The 22,923-nt window shown below is 37.0% G+C and overlaps 1 protein-coding gene across 5 annotated transcripts; it reads left to right on the top strand.

Moving 5' to 3' along the window:
• Positions 1–1,484: 1,484 nt before the first annotated feature.
• On the top strand, positions 1,485–22,401 carry LOC18439140 (calcium-dependent protein kinase 1). 5 transcript variants are annotated; one of them, XR_016045664.1, is made up of 8 exons: positions 1,485–2,265; positions 14,957–15,110; positions 15,206–15,358; positions 18,747–18,862; positions 18,952–19,119; positions 20,577–20,704; positions 20,832–20,931; positions 22,037–22,401. XR_016045664.1 is itself a non-coding variant. In XM_006849314.4 (8 exons), the coding sequence occupies exons 1-8, from the start codon at positions 1,569–1,571 to the stop codon at positions 22,145–22,147; spliced, it is 1,617 nt and encodes a 538-aa protein (XP_006849377.2). In that variant the 5' UTR covers positions 1,485–1,568; the 3' UTR covers positions 22,148–22,401. The 5 variants fall into 5 exon arrangements, 3 of the variants coding, with proteins under 3 accessions (XP_006849377.2, XP_088709591.1, XP_088709597.1); XM_006849314.4 differs by having other exon boundaries at positions 14,967–15,110; XR_016045661.1 differs by lacking the exons at positions 20,832–20,931; positions 22,037–22,401 and having other exon boundaries at positions 14,967–15,110; positions 15,206–15,444; positions 20,577–20,643.
• The last annotated feature ends 522 nt before the right edge of the window (positions 22,402–22,923 follow it).

The raw sequence follows: 22,923 nt of genomic DNA, 5'->3' as shown, positions 1-22,923 counted from the left end.
GGTGGTGACTCGATGTTGAGTGTAATAAGCCTGTTTGAGGTAATCTCCTGCACTCTTCCTTTTTGTTTCTTGCAATATTATCTTTTATTCTCAAGCATAGTGCATAGTTGTTTCAATGACATCAAGTTGTTAAGATCTGGTTTTATTGTTATATTGATTTTATTTTGAAATTTATCTTATTATAATAACGACTACCTGTAAGTGATCTTTTACCAAAAAAAAAAGGTGAAAAAAATAAAAATAAAATAAATAAATAAATAAATAAATAAATAAATATATATATATATATATATATATATATATATATATATATATATATATATATATATATATTCCTCGTAAAAGATCACATGGGTCTTTCTTTCACGCTACAAAATTGGATCCAAGATTGATACAAATAATGGGTGCTCAAGGGAGCCCGCATGAAAATAGCATGGGACTCGTAAAAACCGGGTCCGAAAGAAAAGCAGACGAAGACCAAAAAACCTATCAGGTCCAAAGCAGTCCGGACAATGGAACGCGAACACGCGGCCCATACATGGCAGTAACACATATGTATCAAAAGTTTTCCTGTCCCTTTAGGAATATATTATCTATCTACTCCCTCGCACAAAATTTACATAAAATCTCTCGTTTTTTTTTGGAGAACTTAACTCTTACCCTTTATGTACCTAAGAGTGGGCTTCTTAAGACGGCAATGGATGAAACTTTCTAATTTTTAGACGGAATGATCCGTTTAATATTTTTGTTTCTTTTAAAAATAATCAATATATTATAATTAAATAGATCTTACAATTTTAAAAACCAATAAAGGAAAAGTTTATATAAAACTGACACTCTAAACCATCAAATTGAAATCTACCTCAAAAATTTCATTAGAGGAGGTTGTCTCTAAACCATCAAATTGAAATTTACCTCAAAAATTTCATTAGAGGAGGTTGTTTTGATGCTCAAATTTCCTCAAATTTATCATCTCCACATCAAGATGTATGGTCATGAGAGAAAAAAAAAAGATTTCAAGTTTTAAAAATAATATATTTTGTAAGGTCAATTTCTAAGATTTTCACGATCTACACTATTTTTTAACCTTTAAACTTTATAAATAAAATTGAAAATATATTTTAAGACTATCACAATGATTTTCAGTATTAAAACCATATTTTTCGATACTATTTGAAGGTAGGCTTGTTTAGAGCCTAGACTCTATATGACACCTTTTAAATAAATAAAAATTTAAATATTTGACTCAAAAATAAATAAAATTTTAAATATTTGACTCAAAAATAAATGTACAATATGCTCCCGAGGGAGCATAGTATGCATATACAGATGCGACCACTCTGGCTAAAAAAGCTCCCACAAGTGACGAGACGCACAGTCGCTCTCATGACTGGCTCTGGCTCTATTTCTCTCTCCTCAACAAGACAGTCACCTTTCTCTCTCTCTCATCCTGACAAAACACGCTATTGACGACTCCATGAAATGCTGCTGCTATAAGCCGACCAGAATCAACCCCATCTTCCTTCCATTCAACCATCTCTTTCTGTCTCTAGAATCTAAAGTCCACCATGGGCAACTGCAACGGCGTCCCAACCGATGAAGAGCAACACGAAGCTGCAGCGGCACTACCCCATAACAGTAAGATTGGCATCCACGTAAGCCCCCCTGCTCCTCCTCCTCCGAAACCAGTTTCACACCTACAAACCCACTCTCTTTCTGCGTCTCCTTCTCCCCCACCACAACATATAGCAGGCATTGGTCGTATCCTCGGGCGGCCCATGGAAGATGGTAGATCCACTTACATTTTCGGCAAGGAGTTGGGCCGAGGCCAATTCGGCGTCACATATATGTGCACGCATAGAGAGACGAAAGAGGTTTTGGCGTGCAAATCGATTGCCACAAGGAAACTAATAACAAAGGATGACATTGAAGACGTCAGGAGAGAGGTCCAGATCATGCACCATTTGACTGGCCACAGGAACATTGTGGAGTTGAAGGGGGCTTATGAGGATAGGAACTCTGTGAATTTGGTCATGGAGTTGTGTGCGGGTGGTGAGTTGTTTGATAGGATTATAGCAAAGGGGCATTATTCGGAGCGTGCCGCTGCTACTCTTTGCAGGGAGATTGTTACGGTGGTCCACACTTGCCACTCTATGGGGGTTATGCATCGAGATCTCAAGCCTGAGAATTTTCTCTTCTTGAATAAGGATGAGGCTTCGCCCCTGAAAGCCACTGATTTTGGGCTTTCGGTGTTCTTCAAGCCTGGTAGGTCATTCCCTGTTCTCGTTTTCTTTTGGTTTCCACGATATGAGTGAACTGATCCCAATCTTGTAGTTATTTGGGAGTTTGTGTTTCGGATGTGCGGATATTTGAAAAATATTCGTTTGTTGGCTGATTATTATTAATTTTCGGACATACGAGTTACAGAGCAGATGTGCTTTTATTGAGACCTGTTGATATGATGATGCAGAGAGCATTATGCCTTGTTTTAGCACCAAAATATTGTCTAGATGCTCCCCAGTTCGCTGACTAATCCTGGAGTTGAGGTGTTGCTTCCCTTTTTTTTATAAGCTACTTTGGTATTTGCTCTTTGGTCTTGGGTTCAATAAGAACAAGGTTAATACTATGCAATTCATGAAGTCTCCTTCTGGAAGGATGGGTTATGAACTATTCTAATATTCTAGAAAACCAAACTGTTCTCCAAAAGCAAATTCATATGTGACTCAAACTCTGGAAATACCTGACTACTGAGACAGTAGCCTCACTTTTCACAGATGCTAACGCGGTATCTGCTTATCAGTTTAGCTGAGTTCTCATTGAGTTTTGTTATTCATTTGGATTGGCAAACAATCCTTTTCATTAAAATTTAGTGTAAGCTGATCATCCCTATATCTGTGATTGATAAGAGGGAAGTGTGGTCTCACTTATTCACTTGGCAAGGTATCAATCTTCAGCCAAGTATGGGATGGTGTGCCTTACATCACCCATAAAAGGTTATGTTGTCAGAAATCCTTATTGAGGATTTTCATAACTGATTAAGCTATGTCAATGCCAGTTTGTAAAAATCTTTTGTTGTTCTATTTTGTTCTTGTGCTTGATGGACAACATCCATCCATATCAACATCTGAGGTTCATTAGCCTCCTGGTTTTTGGGTTTTCCAACAAGTACCAGAGCCACTAAGTTGGGTCCAAACAACTGACAACTTAGTGATTGTCTTCAAGATTCCTTCCTCTAGAAAAGACCCATTACTTTAACCCAGATGTTTATCATTTCACTTTAGTAGAGAATCTCGTTGAGACATTGTTTTGGACTTTTGGTCCAATAGTGCCATTAATGGAGGGCATTAGTGTTTGGTGCATTTTGGTCCAATAGTGGCATTAATGGAGGGCATAGTGTTCGGTGAAACATTAGCTTTCTTCAGATAGAAGGCCAGGGGGCATGCTAACGGTGATGAAGTTCAATGTTCTTTACTTTAGATTGGTTACTCAATTTAATTAACTATATAAAGATCTAGATAAATCAGGATATACGTGATGTTTCCTTGACAATATCAACTAAATAAAAAACCTAAGCTAGAACTGAAATGAATTAATTTGGCTGTGATAACCACTAAGTGCAAAATGAAATTGAGGTTCTGAGACTATCATTCTGCATCAGTAGGATAAAAACGAACCATTGGCTTGTGGCTTATAGTCCCAATGATCGCAAATGGACGTATATGAATCTTCTGCTTTGCAAATGAGTTGGGGAAAAGTTACATGATTATGTGGCATTGCTATACTTAATATAGATTTGGACAAGTGAGGAACCTTCTTCTTTTTCCCCATGCTGGCAGCCTAGCAGATCATTGGTATAGTTGTTTGCAATCTTGCCACTTGGATGCAAATCCAAATCTATATCGCTATTGAATGTACATCTCCATTGATGATTATTCAAATCTACATCTACTACAGCCTCAATGCATACAATCCTAATCTGTTCAATAGGTTTTTATACCATCCAGGACAATTGCTGAAATCATTTTTCACCTTGCTGTCCCAGACTTCATGAGGATTTGATTATCTTCTCCATGCTAGAAAGGATCTAACCGAATCAATGCTAAATTACCCTTTTAGATGCAGTGGCCAAATCCCAAGAGCTTTATGTTGTTCAGCAATAATAATAACTAGCAAATTTTTGTTGGAGAGAAGTTTATTTTATTTGAGTCCTGTATCAATATGCATGTCATATTGTGTTATTTCATTCCTTTCATTATCTTGGACCACTTTATTGAAGACTAACTATATGAGATACTAGTCCACTGCCTGTACAATGCATGGCACAACCAAAACCCAATGCACAACGAATGTAATATGTAAATAATCTAAGAATTGTGTAGAAAAACTATATTAAAAAAGTCGACTACATCCAAAACATACAAAGACAATGGCATGGTACCTCCCCAACCCATGCCCCTCAAACCCCCACCCCTCTTTCTTTTTGCCAGAGCCCACCCCAATACTTAATGGACCAAAGGGCCCTCTGCATGTGGCCCATTCCCTTACAAAGTTATGTTTTTGGCCGAGGAATACCTCACCATTAAAGTAAAAAGATATGATGAAGTGATGATTTTCCCCCTCTCTCTAGCCCTTTTTCTCTCTAAATGTAGGCTTGGATCTCTTCTTATTTTCTCACTAACCAACCCCCAAAATCTCGGCTTCCACAAATAGAAGAGTGACCCTGTAGGAGGAACAGAGACCCAAAAATCTCTGATAAGATGAACCATAGAAGCATAGAAAGGATATATATATACATAGACGATGGAACCAAGTTTTAGAGGGAGAAAGCCTAATTTCCCAAAATTTTTCTAGTGAATTTTCTCGAGACACAAGTGATGGAGCAACTAATTTAACACTTTCACCTATTCAGCTGCCCATTAGACATTCAAATTGACAATTTCACACTTCTTCATCTTAATTCGCAAAATCTCTCCCTTTTTCCCTACAAATTTCATGAAAACGGATTTCAAAGCACCTGAAACCCATTTCAACATTCAAGCCTGCAAATTTTGCATTGGATCACCCTTTCCACCAATAAAATTTGCCAAAAAATAGAATCAACATAGAACCAAAGCCCTAATTCATCATTCAGCCTCCAAATTTAGCTCTAGCTCTTCCTTTTTGCTTCTTATTCTTGCCCTAAATGCTCAATTGAGCAGTATACTAATCAAGATGCCCAAGTTCACTAGATCTGAAACTTTTTTACACCACGATAGAGAAAGCAATGAATCATCAAAACCTATTCGCCATTATTTTCAGAGTTTTTTTAATCACTTTTTCTAGAGGAAATTCTTTCCTAATTATAACTTCTAACTTGTCTAATTAACCTTCCAACCTTCCTTGGCCCTGTAATTCTTAACTCGAGCAGTTTCTGCTCTCCTATTTTTACTTAGTCGATGAAACTTCTCAACAAAAAGAAAAAACAGCTATGGACCTTGAAGCCCTTCGAGCACCGATTGCGTTTTTGTAAGCAATAGAGAGAAGGATCTCTTCCTCAATAGTGAGCTCATCATGAGGAAGTAACTTTCATGACCTGTTCATTGAAATTCACAATTTTTTCTTTCCTCCCAGCTTGCTCTATGAGCTTGATGAGGTGCACACACTGGGAGGTTTTCTACGATTAGAGCTTGAGGGCACAGAGGAGAAAGAGGATAGAGAGAAAAAAAGGGGTGGTATGGCTAGGTTTTCCATCATCACAGCTTGGGGATAGAGAAAAGGGAGTGTGATGTAGAAAGAGAGGGGGCAGAGGAAAATTTAATTTTTTTGTTCATGGCGATGATGTATGCAATGTGGGGTATTTATTTGGTACTCGAAGGATGAGAAGAAAGTGGGGGGTCATTTGTATTTTTTACAAAGGGTAAAATAATCATTTGTTTCATGGATTTCTACTCTAATCATATGTTGGGGGGTCCTTGAATAACCTTGGAGAGGAAGGATGGCATTGTGATGGTCATGAGGTGCATGAGGGGCTATATGGCACCTCAAGTATGGAGAGAAATAACCCCACTCCCGGTCTGGGTGCGTGTGGGGGGAGCATGGGGGTGGGGGGGAGTGGGCGATGTCATTTTCCTTAAAAATAAATTAGCAAAATATAAAAGGTGATGCAGGGCCCATTGCCTATGTTTTTCAATTTCTTAGAAGTTCTATGGTTTTTGGATGTTAGAGTTAGTTTAGAAAAATAATTAAGGTCATTATCATCTTTTGTCAAAAGGGCAGAATTATGTACTTTATTAAGGGTAAAAAAATTTGTTATTATGGATTTCTTTTTAACTAGGCATTTTATTTCAATCAGAATTAGGATATCTTGAGTTTTAAGTAAGATCGTTATTATCAATATGGTTTCCATGTGGATGATCCAATTCATAGTTTAATATTATTGATTTTGTCTTAACTTATTTAAAACTAGAGATCTAGAAGCATAGCTTGTATTCTTCAACCCCATTTCATTTCAATCCAAATTTCACATATGATTTCCTTTCCATTGTTAGCTCAATAGTGCTTCATTAGAGCTTCCTTATCTGCTCTGCATCATCCAGTATTAGAGTAGGTCCGATCCCAAAGCGGTCGAGTATTTGCTGCAAGTTTGCAGAATGGCTATTAAAGGAGGTTGAGGAGTTCGCGGTGGTCGTGTTGAAGTTACATTGAAGGAATTTAATGATATGTGTTGAGGATTGATGTCTTGTATTATGAGGAAATAGATCTGCCAAATGGAGTCAAAAGGACGACTCTGGAGGACCGTTAAAAGCTCAAAGGGCCGATGGCCCGATTGGCTTGAGGCCCGAAGGAGTGTCTGGCCATGTAGACTCTGTTGACTCGGCCCCTGCGGGGGTTGGGGGGTGGCAGGCCCCAAGCAAAATTTCGGATATTCGTACATGAGATTCAATATATCTGGGATTTGATATATATCTGTACATGAGGTATTTTGGTAATTTGTACCATCTATTTGGGACTCGATATATATTGTTGCGATGGGTTTTTTTACGGTTAAGGAAAAAACGTAGATCTCTTTGTAATAAGAGAGAACAGAGAGGCGTGAGGAAGAGAGCTATTGTAACCCTATTCTCCATTGTCGGTAAAGAAGCTCTCATCTCCCGTGGACGTAGGTGCGTTGCCGAACCACGTATATCTGCGTTGTGGTTGGTTGTCTATTTCTTTTGTGTTTGTTTCTTCTTTCTTGTTTTTGTGGATTGTTTTTCGTTTCTACAATATGAAGAGGAGAATTGAGGAGTTCGCTGATTTATCAAGCCAAAACTTTTGATGAAAGGACGTCCAAGGATCTGCTGCACAAGGTGTACCCAACTTGCCTCGATTGACGTTTAACCATTTTTGATGATGGTCGTTCAGGTCCAATCACAATGATGATTCACTTTAGCATGTTTATTCGATTTCATCACCGGGTGAGAGAACTTCATTGTGTTTGATGATCGAGGTCCGTTTTCAGATTTTCAGTTTGAATCTCCCTTCTTTGATCCAATAGGTATTCCTATCGTTAGTGGGCATCCTATCAATGATATATGATATATATACTGAGAAACATGATCTTGTGGATGAGTGGATCTTTAATGAAGAGCCAGTCTAAGATGAAGGACAAGAGCTCATAGATGATCAATGATGAAGAAGATTTCATGATTGGTTTGGTATTTGAAGAAGAACATGATGATGGCAAGGGAAACGAGGAAACCCTAGGTGGAGAAGATGAAGGTCATGGTAATGCTTAGTAAGAATGATGATAATGATCTAGAGAATGATATATTGTAATATCTTTCTTATAATACAAATTTGTTGTAATCACATCTTTGATTGAGCCAATCAAGGATGAGTACACAATAGTCATAAATAGAACTCACATCCCTCTCTATGGGTGTAGAGAATTTTATAGAAATATTGTTCTCTAAATTTCTTCATGGTATCAGAGCGATTCTTCTACGCTTTCGCAAGTTTCTATCTTTTCTACGCTTTCGTAAGTCTCTATCTTTTTTTCAAGTAAGTTATATTCTCTCTAAACAAAAATTCAGTCTCTTTCAATCTCTAAAATTTCAATTATCTCACTCTAAAAATTTCAGTCTCTCTCTCTCTAAAAATTCCTCAAAAAAAGCTTCTCTCGCTCTCACCCACTCTCTAAATTCTCTTTCCAAAAAAAAATTTCTTCTCGTCCCTAAACAATTTTTTTTTGTCTCATCTCAAAAAAAAGTCTTGCCCACAAACCACCTAAAATTTTTCTCTCATCTCTAAAAATTATGTCTTGCCCGCATACTATTTTGTATCCAGCACGCACAAAAAAAAAATCAATGTCTTCTCTCTAAGGGATACTTACCCCATCAAACATGTTTCTCTCATCTCAAAAAAATTCCTGTCTCGTCCCCATACCGTTTTGTACCTAGCAAAAAAAAAAAAATCTCCATCTTCTCTTTAAGCCCATACTTACCCCATCAAAAAAATTTAATCTCCGTCGTCTCTCTAAGTCATACTTGCCCCATCAAATTTTTTTTTAAGGCTCATCAAGATCCAGCTCTTGGGTTTGACCTCTCTGTGATAATTCTCCTTTAGAAGTCAAGGACTTGAAAGCTTCTTTACCATTTCCTGAGCCTGAATTTGCGTTGTATCTATTGAAGTTGTGAACCCGTTGCAAACTTTTGATTGCTTTATGTCTTCATCTCCATTTTCTTCACGTTGCTTTGATTGGTGTTGGGCTTGAGAGGGGAGAAGGTTGGCCAGTCGCATGACAGAGAGCTGGATATCCTCATTGTCACTGTAAGACCTTCGAAGAATTGGGCCATCATTGTCAAGAGCCCCTTTCATGATGAAGAAGGGAGAAGGGGGCTAATTTTAGGGGGTGTCTTCATCTTGGAGAGCTCAAAATAATGGTATTTGAGAGAGCAGAGTAAGAGAGAGTTGATTGCTGCTACTGCAGAAGAAGAAGAAGAAGAAGCTGATGATGAGGAAAGCCACATCTTGATGGTTCTACATCAGAACCCCTTAAGTTTCTCCTCTCCTAATCTAGAATATGAACAGTGGTACGCTTGTGATCAACTCATCATAGCATGGATCAACTCTATATTATCTCCTGATATTCTAGCACAAGTTATTGACATTGCCACTGCAAAAGATCTTTGGTCTACCCTTCACGATTTCTATGCGCAACAATATGAGGTGCGATTGATGCACCTTCGCACCGAGCTTCAAAATTGCACACGCTATGCAAGTGTAGTTAAATAAGATGAAATCTTTCTTTGATTAGTTGGCAATTATATAATATCCAGTTGATGACATGGACAAAGTTCACTATGTTTTACGTGGGCTTTGTGAGGAATACAACATGGTTGTTACTTCAGTTATGGATCGATCACCTCTCCCATCATATACATCTCTTTGTCCTCTTCTACTTGAACATGAGTTGTTGTTCAATCTTTTACCTATGGGTAACAATGACTCAACTGTTGCATTTGGACCCACACATGAGGTTCTCTATGCTTCCTTTCCATGTCCAAAGGGAGAGGAAAAGGACGAGGTTGTGGAAGAGGAAGAGGACAAGGTCGTGGTAATCCTATAGGTGGCCAAGGGGGTTTGTCACCCTATCTCGGCCGTGGCAGTCTTAGTGGTACACATGGTGGTCCACAACACTATGCAGGTTGAGGAAGAGGACTTTTACCAACACTACCAGTACATCCTATGAATAGGACCATTGCTGAATCTTGTCAATTATGCGATCGCACAAACCATCTCGCTCCTCAATGCTATTATTGCTACTCTCGACAGAACTCTCAAGGCAACCCTAATACTTTGACCGACTCTCTCGGGTCTATGTCCCTCACCGCATCGTCTGAGGCAAGTTGGATTGTGGACATTGGAGCTACAAATCATGTAGCTAATGATCCAGATATGCTTGTTGATGTTATTCCCTATAATGGTTCATGTGGTATCATTATGGGTGATGGTTCTTCAGTTACTGTCTCACATATTGGTATTGCCTTTGTTGCTTCGTCCATGGGTTCCCTAAAAGTGCCTAATGTTTTTTTGCCCCTAAATTTTAGAAAAATGTCCTCTCTGTATCTCAATTTATTGACCAATTTAATTGTTCCTTTGTATTTACACTAACTGCTCTGTTGGTGAAGGATCTACGTCCGAGAAGCTCCTCGCTAAAGGAAAACGTTGGGGAAATCTCTATTTTCTTAAAAGTGATGAAGTCCATGCCTTGTTTATTTCTGTCCTAGCCTCTAAAAGTAGTCCTAAAGTCTCTGCAGAACTATGGCATGATCGATTAGCTCATACCAACTACGCTGTAGTAAACCACTTAAATAAACTCAAGGCCTTGCCCTCTTTATGTAATAAAGTGCCAAGCAACATTGTTTGTAAATCTGTCAGCATGGAAAACATCATCAAGTACTTTCTTTAATGCCAATAAATTTACTTTTCACTTTCTTGAACTCATTCATATTCATTTTTGGGAACCATCTGATGTTATCTCTCCCTCGGGCTCTCGCTATTATATTAGTTTTGTTGATGATTTCACCCACTTTACATGGATATATTTTCTAAAATCCAAATCTGAAGCACTTCAAGTTTTTCAATCCTTCAAAGACTTCACCGAAAAACATTATCAACTACAAATTAAATTCCTTCGTAGTGATAATGGTAGTGAATTTACTTCTCATGTTTTTAGATCCTTCTGTCAAACTCATGGTATCAAACAACAGTTCTCTTGTCCACATATACCTGCTCAAAATGGTGTGGTAGAGTGAAAACACAGATACATCAGTGAATTGGGGTTGTCTATAGTATTTCATAGTGGGATACCAATGCATTTTTGGAGTGAGGCATTTCATACAGCTGTGTTCGTTATTAATCGGTTACGGACCTTGCCAATCCAAACAACATGTCACCATATTAAATGCTCATAGGAAAAGTTCCTGACTATTCAAGTTTACGTGCTTTTGTTTGCATGTGTTATGTTCATATTGATAAATCCTTAAGGCGAAAATTCTCTGCAAAGGCAGAAGAATGTGTGTTTGTTGGGTATAATGACCAGCATAAAGGATATCGATGCTACTCTACTGCTAGGGGAAAGATACATGTTTCTCATCATGTGGCCTTCGGTGAGGGATGATTCTATAAGGAAGCACAGAAAATTTGCTAGAAGGATGACTCACAACCTTGACCTTCTTTTATTATACCGCCTGCCGGGGACACGTTATTGGCTAGATCTCAATCGTTGCTACAGAGTAGCTTTGAGTCCTTGATAGTAGTTATTGGCCAAGTACTGAGTGATGGTAGCAATTTTAATCCCTCCATTGAAAGTATTTCAAGTGCACCAACCCACAATAATCAGCCACATCTGTCCTCTAAAGATGTTTAACCACGAAGGTTCTTTCTGATGGAAGATTGGGCATCCTATGGTGCACACTCTGAATATTATTCAGTTCTCATTGCTCTCACTAAACATATAGAGCCAAATACCTACAGAGAAGCCATAAAAAACCCCAACTGGATTGAGGCTATGAATGAGGAATTGCTTGCTCTTCATCAAAATCACACTTCGGATCTTGTACCTAGACCAAAACATAAGAATGTTTTTGGATATAAGTGGGTTTATAAAATCAAGTACAAGGCTGATGGCACTATTGAAAGATACAAAACGAGATTGGTGGCTAAAGGTTATAATCAAAAGTATGAGTTGGACTGTGAAGAAACATTTAGTTCTGTTGTGAAGATGGGAACTGTCAGACTAGCATTAGCAATGTTAAGCTCTGTGGTTGGAGATTACATCACTTAGATGTCAAAAATGCTTTTTTACATGGTGATCTCCAAGAAGAAGTCTACATGGAGCAACCACCAAGGTATGGAGAATCCAAAGGGTCTGATCTTGTGTGTAGATTAAGGAAGGTAATTTATAGCATCAAACAAGCCCCACGAGCTCGGTTTGAAGGCTTCTGCAAAGCCCTTCTTACAGGGGGTTATTCTTGAAGTGTTGCAGACAACTCCTTATTTCTAAAAAGGAAAGGGCTAAGGCTAGTGATGGTGCTTCTCTATGTTCAAGAACAGGCCAGGGGTCAATGTTCATCGTATTCACTGGCTGCTGATGCACTTGAGAAGAAGAAGGGGCTCAAACATTCGAAGTATCCGGCTGACCTTGATCTTCGGACATGTCCCTAGGAAGCTTAAGACATAGGCTGAGGAGAATTAGAAGCAGCAACTTGAGTCTGGCAAAGAAGGTAGCTTGCTTCCAAGGACGAGGAAGTCTTGGAATCCACTAAATTGAGTATTCCATCTCCCACAAGTTCCCTTCAGTATAGTGTAAATCAATTGTACCCCTACTGTTCTGTCTATTGTGTGGAGCTGCAACTGAGTGTCCAAACTGAGCATTCCAATGTATGGTATGGTGGAGCCGTCAGAAAGAATTGGTTCAAAAACCTTAGGAGAATGATATTGTAACCAGGAATGATGAGGATGAAATAAAGCAGCTAAAGATAATGCTCGGAGCACAATTTACCATGAAGGATATTGAAAATCTAAAGTATATCCTAGGTGTAGAAGTTGAGTGCACGAGACAAGGTATAAAATTGACACAACACAAGTATGCATTGGGATTTTTAGAAAAATTTGGAATGAGTAACTATAAGCCATCACCAACGCCAATGGTTACAACAAAGAAATCATCTGCTAGAGATGCTGACCATGTTCAAGATTTAGAAAAGTATAGAAGTCTTATTGGGGGTTACAATACCTTACATTCACTCGACCAGATATCACCTACGCTGTCAATCAAATATGTCAATTTATTCATGATCTTCATGAGATGCACCTCATAGCAGCTAAAAGGATTCTCTGATATGTGAAGGGTACCCTGGCTAATGGTCTTTTCTTTCTTATTGGTGGAAGATAGGTTGACCTACCTATTCTGATGCAGATTGGGCTGGAGATCTCGATACAAGAAGGTTAATATCTGGATTTTGTATTTTCTTTGTAGGATCGCTAGTGTCTTGGAGTAGTAAAACGCAAAAGATTGTTTCACGCTCAAGTTCAGAAGCAGAATATCGAGCAACGTCTTCTACAACTGTTGAAATCACTTAGTACCGCCACATTCTATCAGAATTGGGAATAAAAATTCAACATGTAATTCTATGTTGTGATAATCAAAGTGCAATTAAGCTTTCCTTTAATCCACTTCTTCATGCACAGATCAAGCACATTGAACTGGATTATCATTTTATTCGAGGAAAGGTTGAAAGTGGACAGATTACTCCTGATTATGTTTCAACTACAGAACAAATTGTTGATATTTTTACAAAAGGTCTTCCTACTTCACAACATCATTCGATAGCAAACAAGTTGTCCATGTTTCACATTTAGTTTGAGGGGGAGTAATAAGAATAATGATAATGATCTAGAGAATGATAATGTTAAGGATTAACATGGTATATTGTAATATCTTTCTTATCTGTACAGATTTGTTGTAATTACATCTTTGATTGAGCCAATCAAGGATGAGTACACAATAATTATAAATAGAACTCACATCCCTCTCTATGGGTGTATAGAATTTTAGAGAAATATTGTTCTCTAAATTTCTTCAATGCCAAGGGAAACCACGAAACCCTAGGGTGTCTATCAATCTTGAAATCTGTGGATTTAGAGTTAATGGGCTGTAGTTTTCAGCCGTTATAGCCAATTTTTACCAGTTGCCCCTTCAAAGTGGAGCAGTTAAAGCGAGGGTATAAAGGAAGCTAATCCAGTCCACACGAAATAATGAAGTATGAGTTTGACAGTGATCTTTGCACTTCCAATAATCTCTCATTATTTCATTATGAAAGTGACAATCTCCTTTTTGTGAACTTAGCGTTTGATTTTGAGTTATTGAGGGTTTGATTTGTTGGAAAACTATTGGCTTTCATTTAAAAATTTGCAGAGTTGAGACATGATTACCTGGGTTTCTCTCCAACTAGAGAAGTTTGATTTTAGTGATTTTTCGATATTGCAACTTCCAGGGCCATCCATAACCTTTGCCTCTGGTACTAGAATCGCTATTATGTCCTCATTTCATAAACAAAAGCATGAGCAATATTATGTGGAATGCTTGTTTTGTGAAGGGAATTTGGTCAAAAAACGTTTCTAGAGGCATGAACACATAGTCTGAAAGTTTCTGCGCAATTCAAGGACAATTGAATTTGATATGTTCGTAATTCTTCATCATACTTATCCAGATCTGTTTCTTGAGAACTTCTTACCATCTATACTATTAGAGCAAAAAACGAATAAGGTTGTCATATTGAGTTGAATCCATGCTTCACATATCAGTGTCGATATCTATAAACTGTAGCCATGTATGGGATTCGAAGCTAGTCATGTAGGACTATCTTGTTGGCTGCTTACTCAATGTCCATGCTGATGTAATTATGCGCATCAACTTTAACTCATGGTTAAACAAATGGCACTCTTTGCTCATGCACATTTCCTCAACTTTGGTTGATTTATATATGCTTATCCTGATATCAGTGTCTACTTGATGAAAACCCAAGCATAATCTTTTCCTGGCCTAGCATTGGGGAGAGTGTTCTGTGCAGTTATTCATGTTTACAATCTGTTTACAGACGAATCTTATGGAATGATATACCATCTGGTGTCATCATGATTTATGCTGTGCAGCTTAAGAGTGTGTTTGCTATATTCCCTTCTCTGATCCGTCGACTGAATGAATTGTTAAATGCTTGCTATCAATTGCTTATGTATGGACAGCATGGTAATTTTGGACAAGGAAGCTTGAGAGTTGTAATCTCCATTATAGGTAGTTTGTTTATTTATCTTTTTGATTGGTTACTATTGGCACTTCATTTATTTATTTCTTTTTTAATTATTATTTTTCTAATTTTTGTTCTTAATATGACTATTGAGGAATTGAAGACATTTATTTACCTCATTTTAGGCTGGTGCAGGAGAAGTGTTCAGGGACCTTGTTGGAAGTGCATATTATGTCGCCCCTGAAGTCTTGAGAAGACATTATGGAGTAGAAGCTGATATTTGGAGTGCTGGGGTCATACTTTACATTCTTCTTAGTGGTGTTCCTCCTTTCTGGGCAGGTCCGTATTTCTTGATAATTATAGGTTGAGAGTTAGTTGTGCTTAATGGTTAGCCGCATGGGTTTATTTTTGCTCCTTGTCCAACCAATATGCAGAGAATGAACATGGGATATTTGATGCTATTCTGCGTGGGCATATTGATTTCTCTTCTGATCCCTGGCCCTCCATATCTAGTGGTGCCAAAGAACTTGTGAAGAAGATGTTAAAGGCAGATCCTACGGAACGTCTTTCCGCTATTCAAATTCTGAGTAAGCTTTATGATGGAAATCTCGAAGTGTGTGTTTATGAGCACTTGTTAATCTTAGGGATCGTCTTTCTGCTAGTCAAATTCTGAGTAAGCTTTATGATGGAAATCTCAATGTGTGAGTCTGGGAGCACTTGTTAATCTTTTATAAGTAACGGGAAGTCAGATGATCAGATGTATATGATTGTATGCATTCATCGGTTCCCTTGAATAACCAAAAGGCCATTGCCATACTTAATAGTCATCTTTCTTAGCTTAAAAGTAAAATTGAATAGTTATTTTCCTTTCCTTTTGAGTTATTGTATACTAAATGATTAGGTATCTCTGATTTTCTGAAATCTTGGGGAAAAGTCTTTGCATAATTTGTAGGAGTTTGTTTCTTTCCAAGTAATTTGCTTTTAAAGCAATTTCTCTTTTCATTCTTGCACTTTTAATGTAAATTTTTTCAATATTTTTATCATTTTCTTTGTTCGAGAATGGTGATGTGCTAAATTTGCAATAGTATTTTACTGATTTAAAGAAGGGTGCAGTTTGTATGAGGATGCAACCTTAATTATAGAAGTAAGTTTGCGGTGTTCGACACCATTTATTTTAGTTGGACGTGTAGATTTGACATGCTTTAGTATAAAAAAGTGGCATGTCTTTTGAGACAGTATCAAATCTACACCGTTCAACTAAAATAGATGGTATAGATTAATACAACCTTATTTCTACAATTAAGGTTGTATCCTTCTATAAACTTTTGAGATTGTTTACAGAGAGACCATTTATCTTTTGTACATGGAGGTCACAATCATTTTCGTTCGTTAGATATCAAACTGGATGGCTTGGGGTGAGTCAAGAAGTCCGAGAATTTTTTTTGGAACTTTGTCTATTCAATGACTCTCTTACAAGCACCCATTTTGAAATTTAAGGCACAAGAATGATTGTGACCTCTATGCAAAAAAGATAAATGGTCTCTTTGTAGACAATCCCTATACATTTTCCTTTAAAGAATTATGGGTTCTTTTTCATACTGTTCAAATAAATCCAATGCTTCTTCATATATCTCCAATCCTAGTTTTTTTTTTTGACAAGTTCTGGTTTTGGGGGTATTACGTGATTTTTGTGCTTGCCAAGATTTGATGCATGCACATGTGTATGGGGCTCTGTATATTTGGACAATAACTAGATCCTTATGAACAGAATACAAAAAGTTGGCTGCCCAGGCAGTTGGGAGGCCTCACCTCACTGTTTTGGGCCTATGCGGCCCAGTACAGGGTGGTTCCCTTGGCAGCTGACTAGTTTCCCAGGGTGCACATTGGGTCCCCGCCCAGAGCCCTTTTGGCGAGGCTGGAAATTTCCCTCTCTAGAAGGTCAAAAAATGTAACCCCCTTTAACAGGGGGCAAATTATATTTGGGGGGCATTTTAGCCCCCCAAAGCCCTAGAGAACTCGATGTGTGCCCCAAAACCTACATTTTTAGGGTTTCATATTTTTGTGAATATTGTGTCATGTTATACTTTTTTTCATTTTCTTGTATTTATTTTTGAAGTCTGTCTTTACATTTATGATGAAACTTCATGAGAGTTTTTTTTTTTAATGGTTTGTTATTTTAGTTGTGATTATAATATATTTTTGGATATGTTTCTAATTTTTGCAAAATTGAAAAATTAAAATATATTTTCTTCCCCCATTTCTGCTCCCCGCCCCTCCCCATCACACTCCCAAAAAAAAATTCTTCTACACAGTGGTCGCCTCCAGGTGGTTTGGACCCTCAACTGGCCAGGCAGCAGCCTCAGTCTTCTTGAACATTTCTTATGAATTTCTCGTATCTGTGAAAATTCACTATTTTTCAATTTACTTCCTTCTGAGAAAGGTCTTAAGAATACACAAAGTTACTGCTACCTATGCCATTTGTTCAGTTACCCACTGAATCAATCTGTGGCTTGATGAGGTCAATTCTACTGAACTCACTAAGGGATGGGTCTAATCATTATATTTTTGCTGTGTATTTGCCAGTTTTATATATTGAGGGATCTGTGGATTCACCAACTCCATTGTTCCTTTTCCTGGCCAAGACTAGCCTGATTTAGTGTTATACCTTGGTTCCCTTTTTGAATGTAAGGCACAATCTCCACACTTTCTAAGATGTGTGCATCATCAAGTTGATGGAGGGACTTCTTCTACTAGTGCCAAGTTTCATTGACTTGGGTTATTCCATCATGAAGTTGACTCAAGCAACGAGTGGGTTGAATCAATGAACTTGGGTCTTACTCTGACTCGTTAGTCCTTTGATGAGGCTTGCATGTGCCCATCATTGCCCTCTGGTTGCTTGGAGTATGAGAGTGGGAGCGGGAGTGACGAATTAACACATTCCTGAAACTCTCTAGGTCTGAAGCGCATTCCATACAATTTTGAAAATAATAATGAAAAAACTGAATAACCTAAATTTTTTTATAAAAAATTTAAAAAATCCAACAATTTAGCAAAATACAAAAAATTGGGCACACAAAAAATGAGGAATAAAAAAGTAGTTATTCTACAGTTTGAATAAAAAAGTAGTTATTCTACAGTTTTATTTAATTAATAAGTATTTTTTTTATATTTCCTTTGAGGTGTAGTTTATGTAACATTAATCCCACAAAATGGAATAAAAATATGATTTATCTAGAATTTCATACTTTACACCACCCAAAAGCATAACAAGTAGCTTTGTTTGAAATTTGACACTTCGCAATATCTGAAAGCATGAGAGAGAGAGAGAGAGAGAGAGAGAGAGAGAGATTATGCTTGTTCCCCTTTGAGTAGCCAGGAGTGATCCCTTGTTGATCCCTATCAGTGAGATCCTGGAGCAGGATCGACGCCTTGATTAGGAGATCCTGGTAACTATGATTTGCCCCAAAATTTAGTAGGTGCCCTTATCTTTAAGTTATTATTTTAATGTTTAATGAAGTTGTAGGTTTTTGCTTTAGCTGAATAGAGTTGGACTTGCGTAGACGATTGTCATGTAGGCTGAATCTGGCCCCCAGTTTCAGAAACTTGATACGGCATGTACTTCATTTTTCTCAACGATTCTGATGCTTGTACTTTCACAAAATCTTTGCACTTGTATGCACAGAAACGTGTTCGTGCACATGCACAGACATTGACCTCCGGATGCAGCCATAACATGTACGTCGGTGTGGCATGTACATGATTGGATAGTACATAATTATCCATTTATATGTGATTGTCTCTTGCCTAGAAAAATTGAGGACCTGCACTGTATATATGTATCTGTCTATAAAGGACACCTTAAATTTGTACATATGCGCCTACACATGGCATAGTCATTTATGTTAAGATCGTCACTAACATCTAGTTGCAGTTTCTGTTCAAGTGTCTTGTTCTTGATTAATAATATATGTGCAGATCATCCATGGATCAGAGAAGATGGGGTGGCATCAGACCAACCAATTGATGTTACTGTCTTAACTAGAATGAAACAATTCAGGGCAATGAACAAACTGAAAAAGGTTGCCTTGAAGGTGAGCAGTTATTGTCCTTCGCTAATAATGCCCATCAATGGTCTCCCTAAAGATATTTTGGCTGAAAGTCCCGGAATGGCTTTTGTCAGGTGATTGCAGAAAACCTTTCTGAAGAAGAAATTATGGGATTAAAAGAGATGTTCAGATCTATGGACACAGACAACAGTGGAACAATAACTTTTGAGGAATTGAAAGCTGGACTTCCAAAACTGGGGACCAGGATTTCTGAATCTGAAGTTAGGCAACTTATGGAGGCGGTATGATATTTCTTTTCTTTTCTTTTCTTTATTTGTGTTTCAAGTATTATCTTTGATTGTGGTAACTGCTACATGTGGTTCACATTTCTGCTTCTCTGCTATCAGTTTTCAATAGGTGTGAACCCCTAAATGCGTTTGGAGATCTATTTTCTACCCTTTGTTGCAGATTTTGACTTCCCATGTACCATGCAATAGAAGAGTATCACTTTCCATGAGATTGGCTTGCTTTTATCTTAAGAACATGAATATATGAGAAACACTGACAACTTATATATGTGGAGTATTGAACTTCATCAACTTCTTTTGGGACTTTATAACCAACCTAGTCACTGACATGTTCTCTGTATGAAAGAGTGAAGAAGTAATAAAATAGTATAGGAGTGGGCTTTCTGAGGTTCTGAGCATAGTCAATGATGGCATACACGTTTTAGACTTTATGGGATATGTATCAGAAAATCATATAATAATTAAATCTTTGCTGTAATTATCACAACATAGATGGGAGTCCATTTGTCATTGGAGTACCTCAACAAGCTCATATGTACCTAAAATTATCATTCTTGCACAATTGTTTCTATAAGGTCTATTCTAACATATTGAGCCAAACAATATGAATCATGACTGATCAAGTAGTATTTTGTCAAGCCAAAATATGATATGCTCACTCGTCCATTCACTCACTTGAGTAAAACCCTAAGCATTTCTTTGACCCCAAATTTTGGGGACATAACTTACTCACCATAGCGATCAAACTCAATAAAATTAAAAAAGGTAATTCATACACACTCTATATGTGCCCAGAAAAAATAGCGTCTTAAGATTGAACAGAGACTGCAGTTTTTGGACTGTACTATCCAAGTGTTTAGGAATTTGAAATCTTATCTGGTGATTCTAAAGCGGATCCCAAAATTTCAGGGCGATAAATCCTCCTGAGTATCTCTTTTGCCATATGATCTTTTTGTTTGCAAGGCAAACTCAAAATGCATTGAAAAGGAAACCAGAAATTAGTTATCAAGAAAAATACAAGAACCTGTACATAATTCTGTGAAGGATCTATTTGAAATGTACTGGATAAGGACTAAATATGCCTCTGCTTTGTTGCAAATGTTTAAAGAAAAAAAAGAGAGTAAAAAGCATGTATTTTGAAATATAAAATGGCATGTGTATTTTTGAAAGGTACTCCACACGATAATTGTATAAATCTTTTGTTGCATGGATGATTTTCTCCAGAACTTTGAGGTCTTATTATTTATATTTTTAGAGAATGGAAATGTCTTCGATTAAATATATAAGACATAAGAAAATGTGCATTTAGGTTTTGCTTGAATAATTGCTGTTATCAGTTTATTATACTCACTGGAAAGGAGTGAATCTTCTCTGAAATTCCTTTGTTGTGTGAATGTTATCATCTTATTGTCTTACAGTTTTAAAAAAGAACATGACTGCTGTCCTTGCAGGCAGATGTTGATGGAAATGGAACTATAGATTATATTGAATTTATAACAGCAACTATGCACTTGAACAGAATGGAAAAAGAAGACCATTTGTATACTGCTTTTGAATATTTTGACAAAGATAAAAGCGGGTAAGATCTTTTGGAAGTACTTTAAGTTATAAATCTCTTTGTTTTATGATAGTCAACAAAAAAGAAGAGAGAAATGAACAAGCAGCTTTGTGAATTGCGCATGTATATTGCTTTTTTAATTTTTCAGGTACATAACAATGGAGGAATTAGAGCAAGCCCTCAAAAAGTATAACATGGGAGATGAGAAAACTATCAATGAAATAATTGCTGAGGTGGATACAGATAGGGTATGTTCATTGCTTATGATCTATGTATTTTCAAAATGCCGTACATACTGGAACGTTAAAGTGTGACATCTGAAAACTGGCAAAACCCCACAATTATATCTTGTGATTTTCCTTTAGAAACTTATCAAACCACACCAAAGAAATTCACAATTTAGTATTTCGTCCCTTCACATGCTCCTGCTTTTAGAATGTCCATAAAGGTACCATCAAGTACACATCCTAAGGGGTTACATGTTGATGGAGGGCCGATTTGTAGTTTTGTCCTTCCAAAACGAATGTTCTCTTCAGGTAAACTATCTATATAAGATATTTGTATTTTCGAATTCCAATGCCTTACTAGAAATACCTCATATGAGATATTGGTATTCATAAGTACTAAAGATATTAGTGATCGAAAATGTTAATATCTCATTTGGTGATTTACTTGAAGAATTGGTATTCAAAGACACCCTTTGCCTTGTAAAGTGTTTAGAGTGAGATATTGGTTTTTGGAAACAACAATATCTTATAAAAACTTTAACATCCATAAAATATTGGTATTTGCACATCGTGACTTAACAAGATATGCATATTCAAATAACAAAATCATGGTATTTACTTAGTAAAGTATTGGTGTTCGAATGTACCAATATCGAATTAGGTGTTGGTTTTCGAAAATACTAATATCTCAACAAGTTGTTTATCAAAGAGTATTTTCCTACTAGAGAGGCCAAATTAAATGCAGCCCCTCGAACAATTTCTAACCCATAATTGATCCAGTGTGGCGTGTGTTTTGAGGGCTTTTCAAATTTCAAGCATATATGCATCTCTTGAAGGTGATTTGATGAATTTTCTCTTTTCGATTATATATTCTTCTGTTCTGAATGTTTTAATTGCTACGCCATAGACAAGTTGGGGTTGTCCTGACATTATGGAGCTGTTCTGGTAACCTCAATGTGCTCTACTACTGTTTTATGTTTCCATGGAAACAGAGATCATCTTTAATGTCTAATAGTTTAAATTGTCATGAGCATTTTTATTGATACACCAGACTAAATATCTTGTGAAAGAAATCACATATTCTTTCTCCATTTATTGTGAATAACTTCTAGTCATCTGGTGGCAGGATGGAAAGATAAACTATGATGAGTTTGTTACCATGATGAGAAAAGGCAACCAAGATATGGCTGCCAACAGGCGCCGCAGTGTAACTGTTGGCGCCCCAAAGTACAAGTAAATAGATTTGGCTCTAACATGCCATTTTTGTGGCAACAACAGAACGGGATACATTTTGGTTACTTGTTTTCTTTTTCTTAATTTAGGTTCTAGACCTTATTGGAGACACAATCTTCATGATATTGTGGAACTTACTCTCTTTTCGTGGTCAATTATTGCATTTTCAAAGAAAGACAACTAATATTATTTATTGGGATACTTCCATGTATTGCAAATGTTCTAGATATAATAGAAAATGATAGATTTTATTATTTATTTATTATTGCTTTTTTTTTTTTTTGAAATGAGGTAGGGTTTCCTGAAAAAAGATAAACCATAAGGCCCGTGTGCATGCACAAATTTATCGGTCGTAAGATTTTTCCATTAAGCAACAGCGTGTGGAATGTTTCGATTCTAGTGAACCTTGAAGTTATCCCATTCCCTTGGTTATTTACTTGTTTTATTTGAACATTGTTTGAATTGGGAAACATCTGATTCTGTACAAATGAATCAAAATTGTTCTCCTAGCTATCCTATGAACCCGTTATTGAGAAATTAGAGTACTAACTTGGCACAGCCCTATAAACCATTTGTTAGAAGGGAGGGGTTTGCATACGGACGCCTCCGTAGGTGTTGAGGTAATGTGCCCTTCAAATTTTACCATGGTATATAATTTTGATGTAAAATGTTATTAGGATTGTCCCAAAATCTATTTTTATATCTAATTATAAAATTTTCAATCTAAAAAATGGTTAAAATCAAGTAGATCTATAAACATATGAAAATTTTGAAAATGGA

Source organism: Amborella trichopoda, chromosome 1 (genome assembly GCF_054954075.1).
Source record: "Amborella trichopoda isolate Santa Cruz 75 chromosome 1, AtrichopodaSantaCruz75HAP2 v2.0, whole genome shotgun sequence".
Taxonomy (NCBI): Eukaryota; Viridiplantae; Streptophyta; class Magnoliopsida; order Amborellales; family Amborellaceae; genus Amborella; species Amborella trichopoda.
This window is presented reverse-complemented; position numbering and strand designations above follow the sequence as displayed.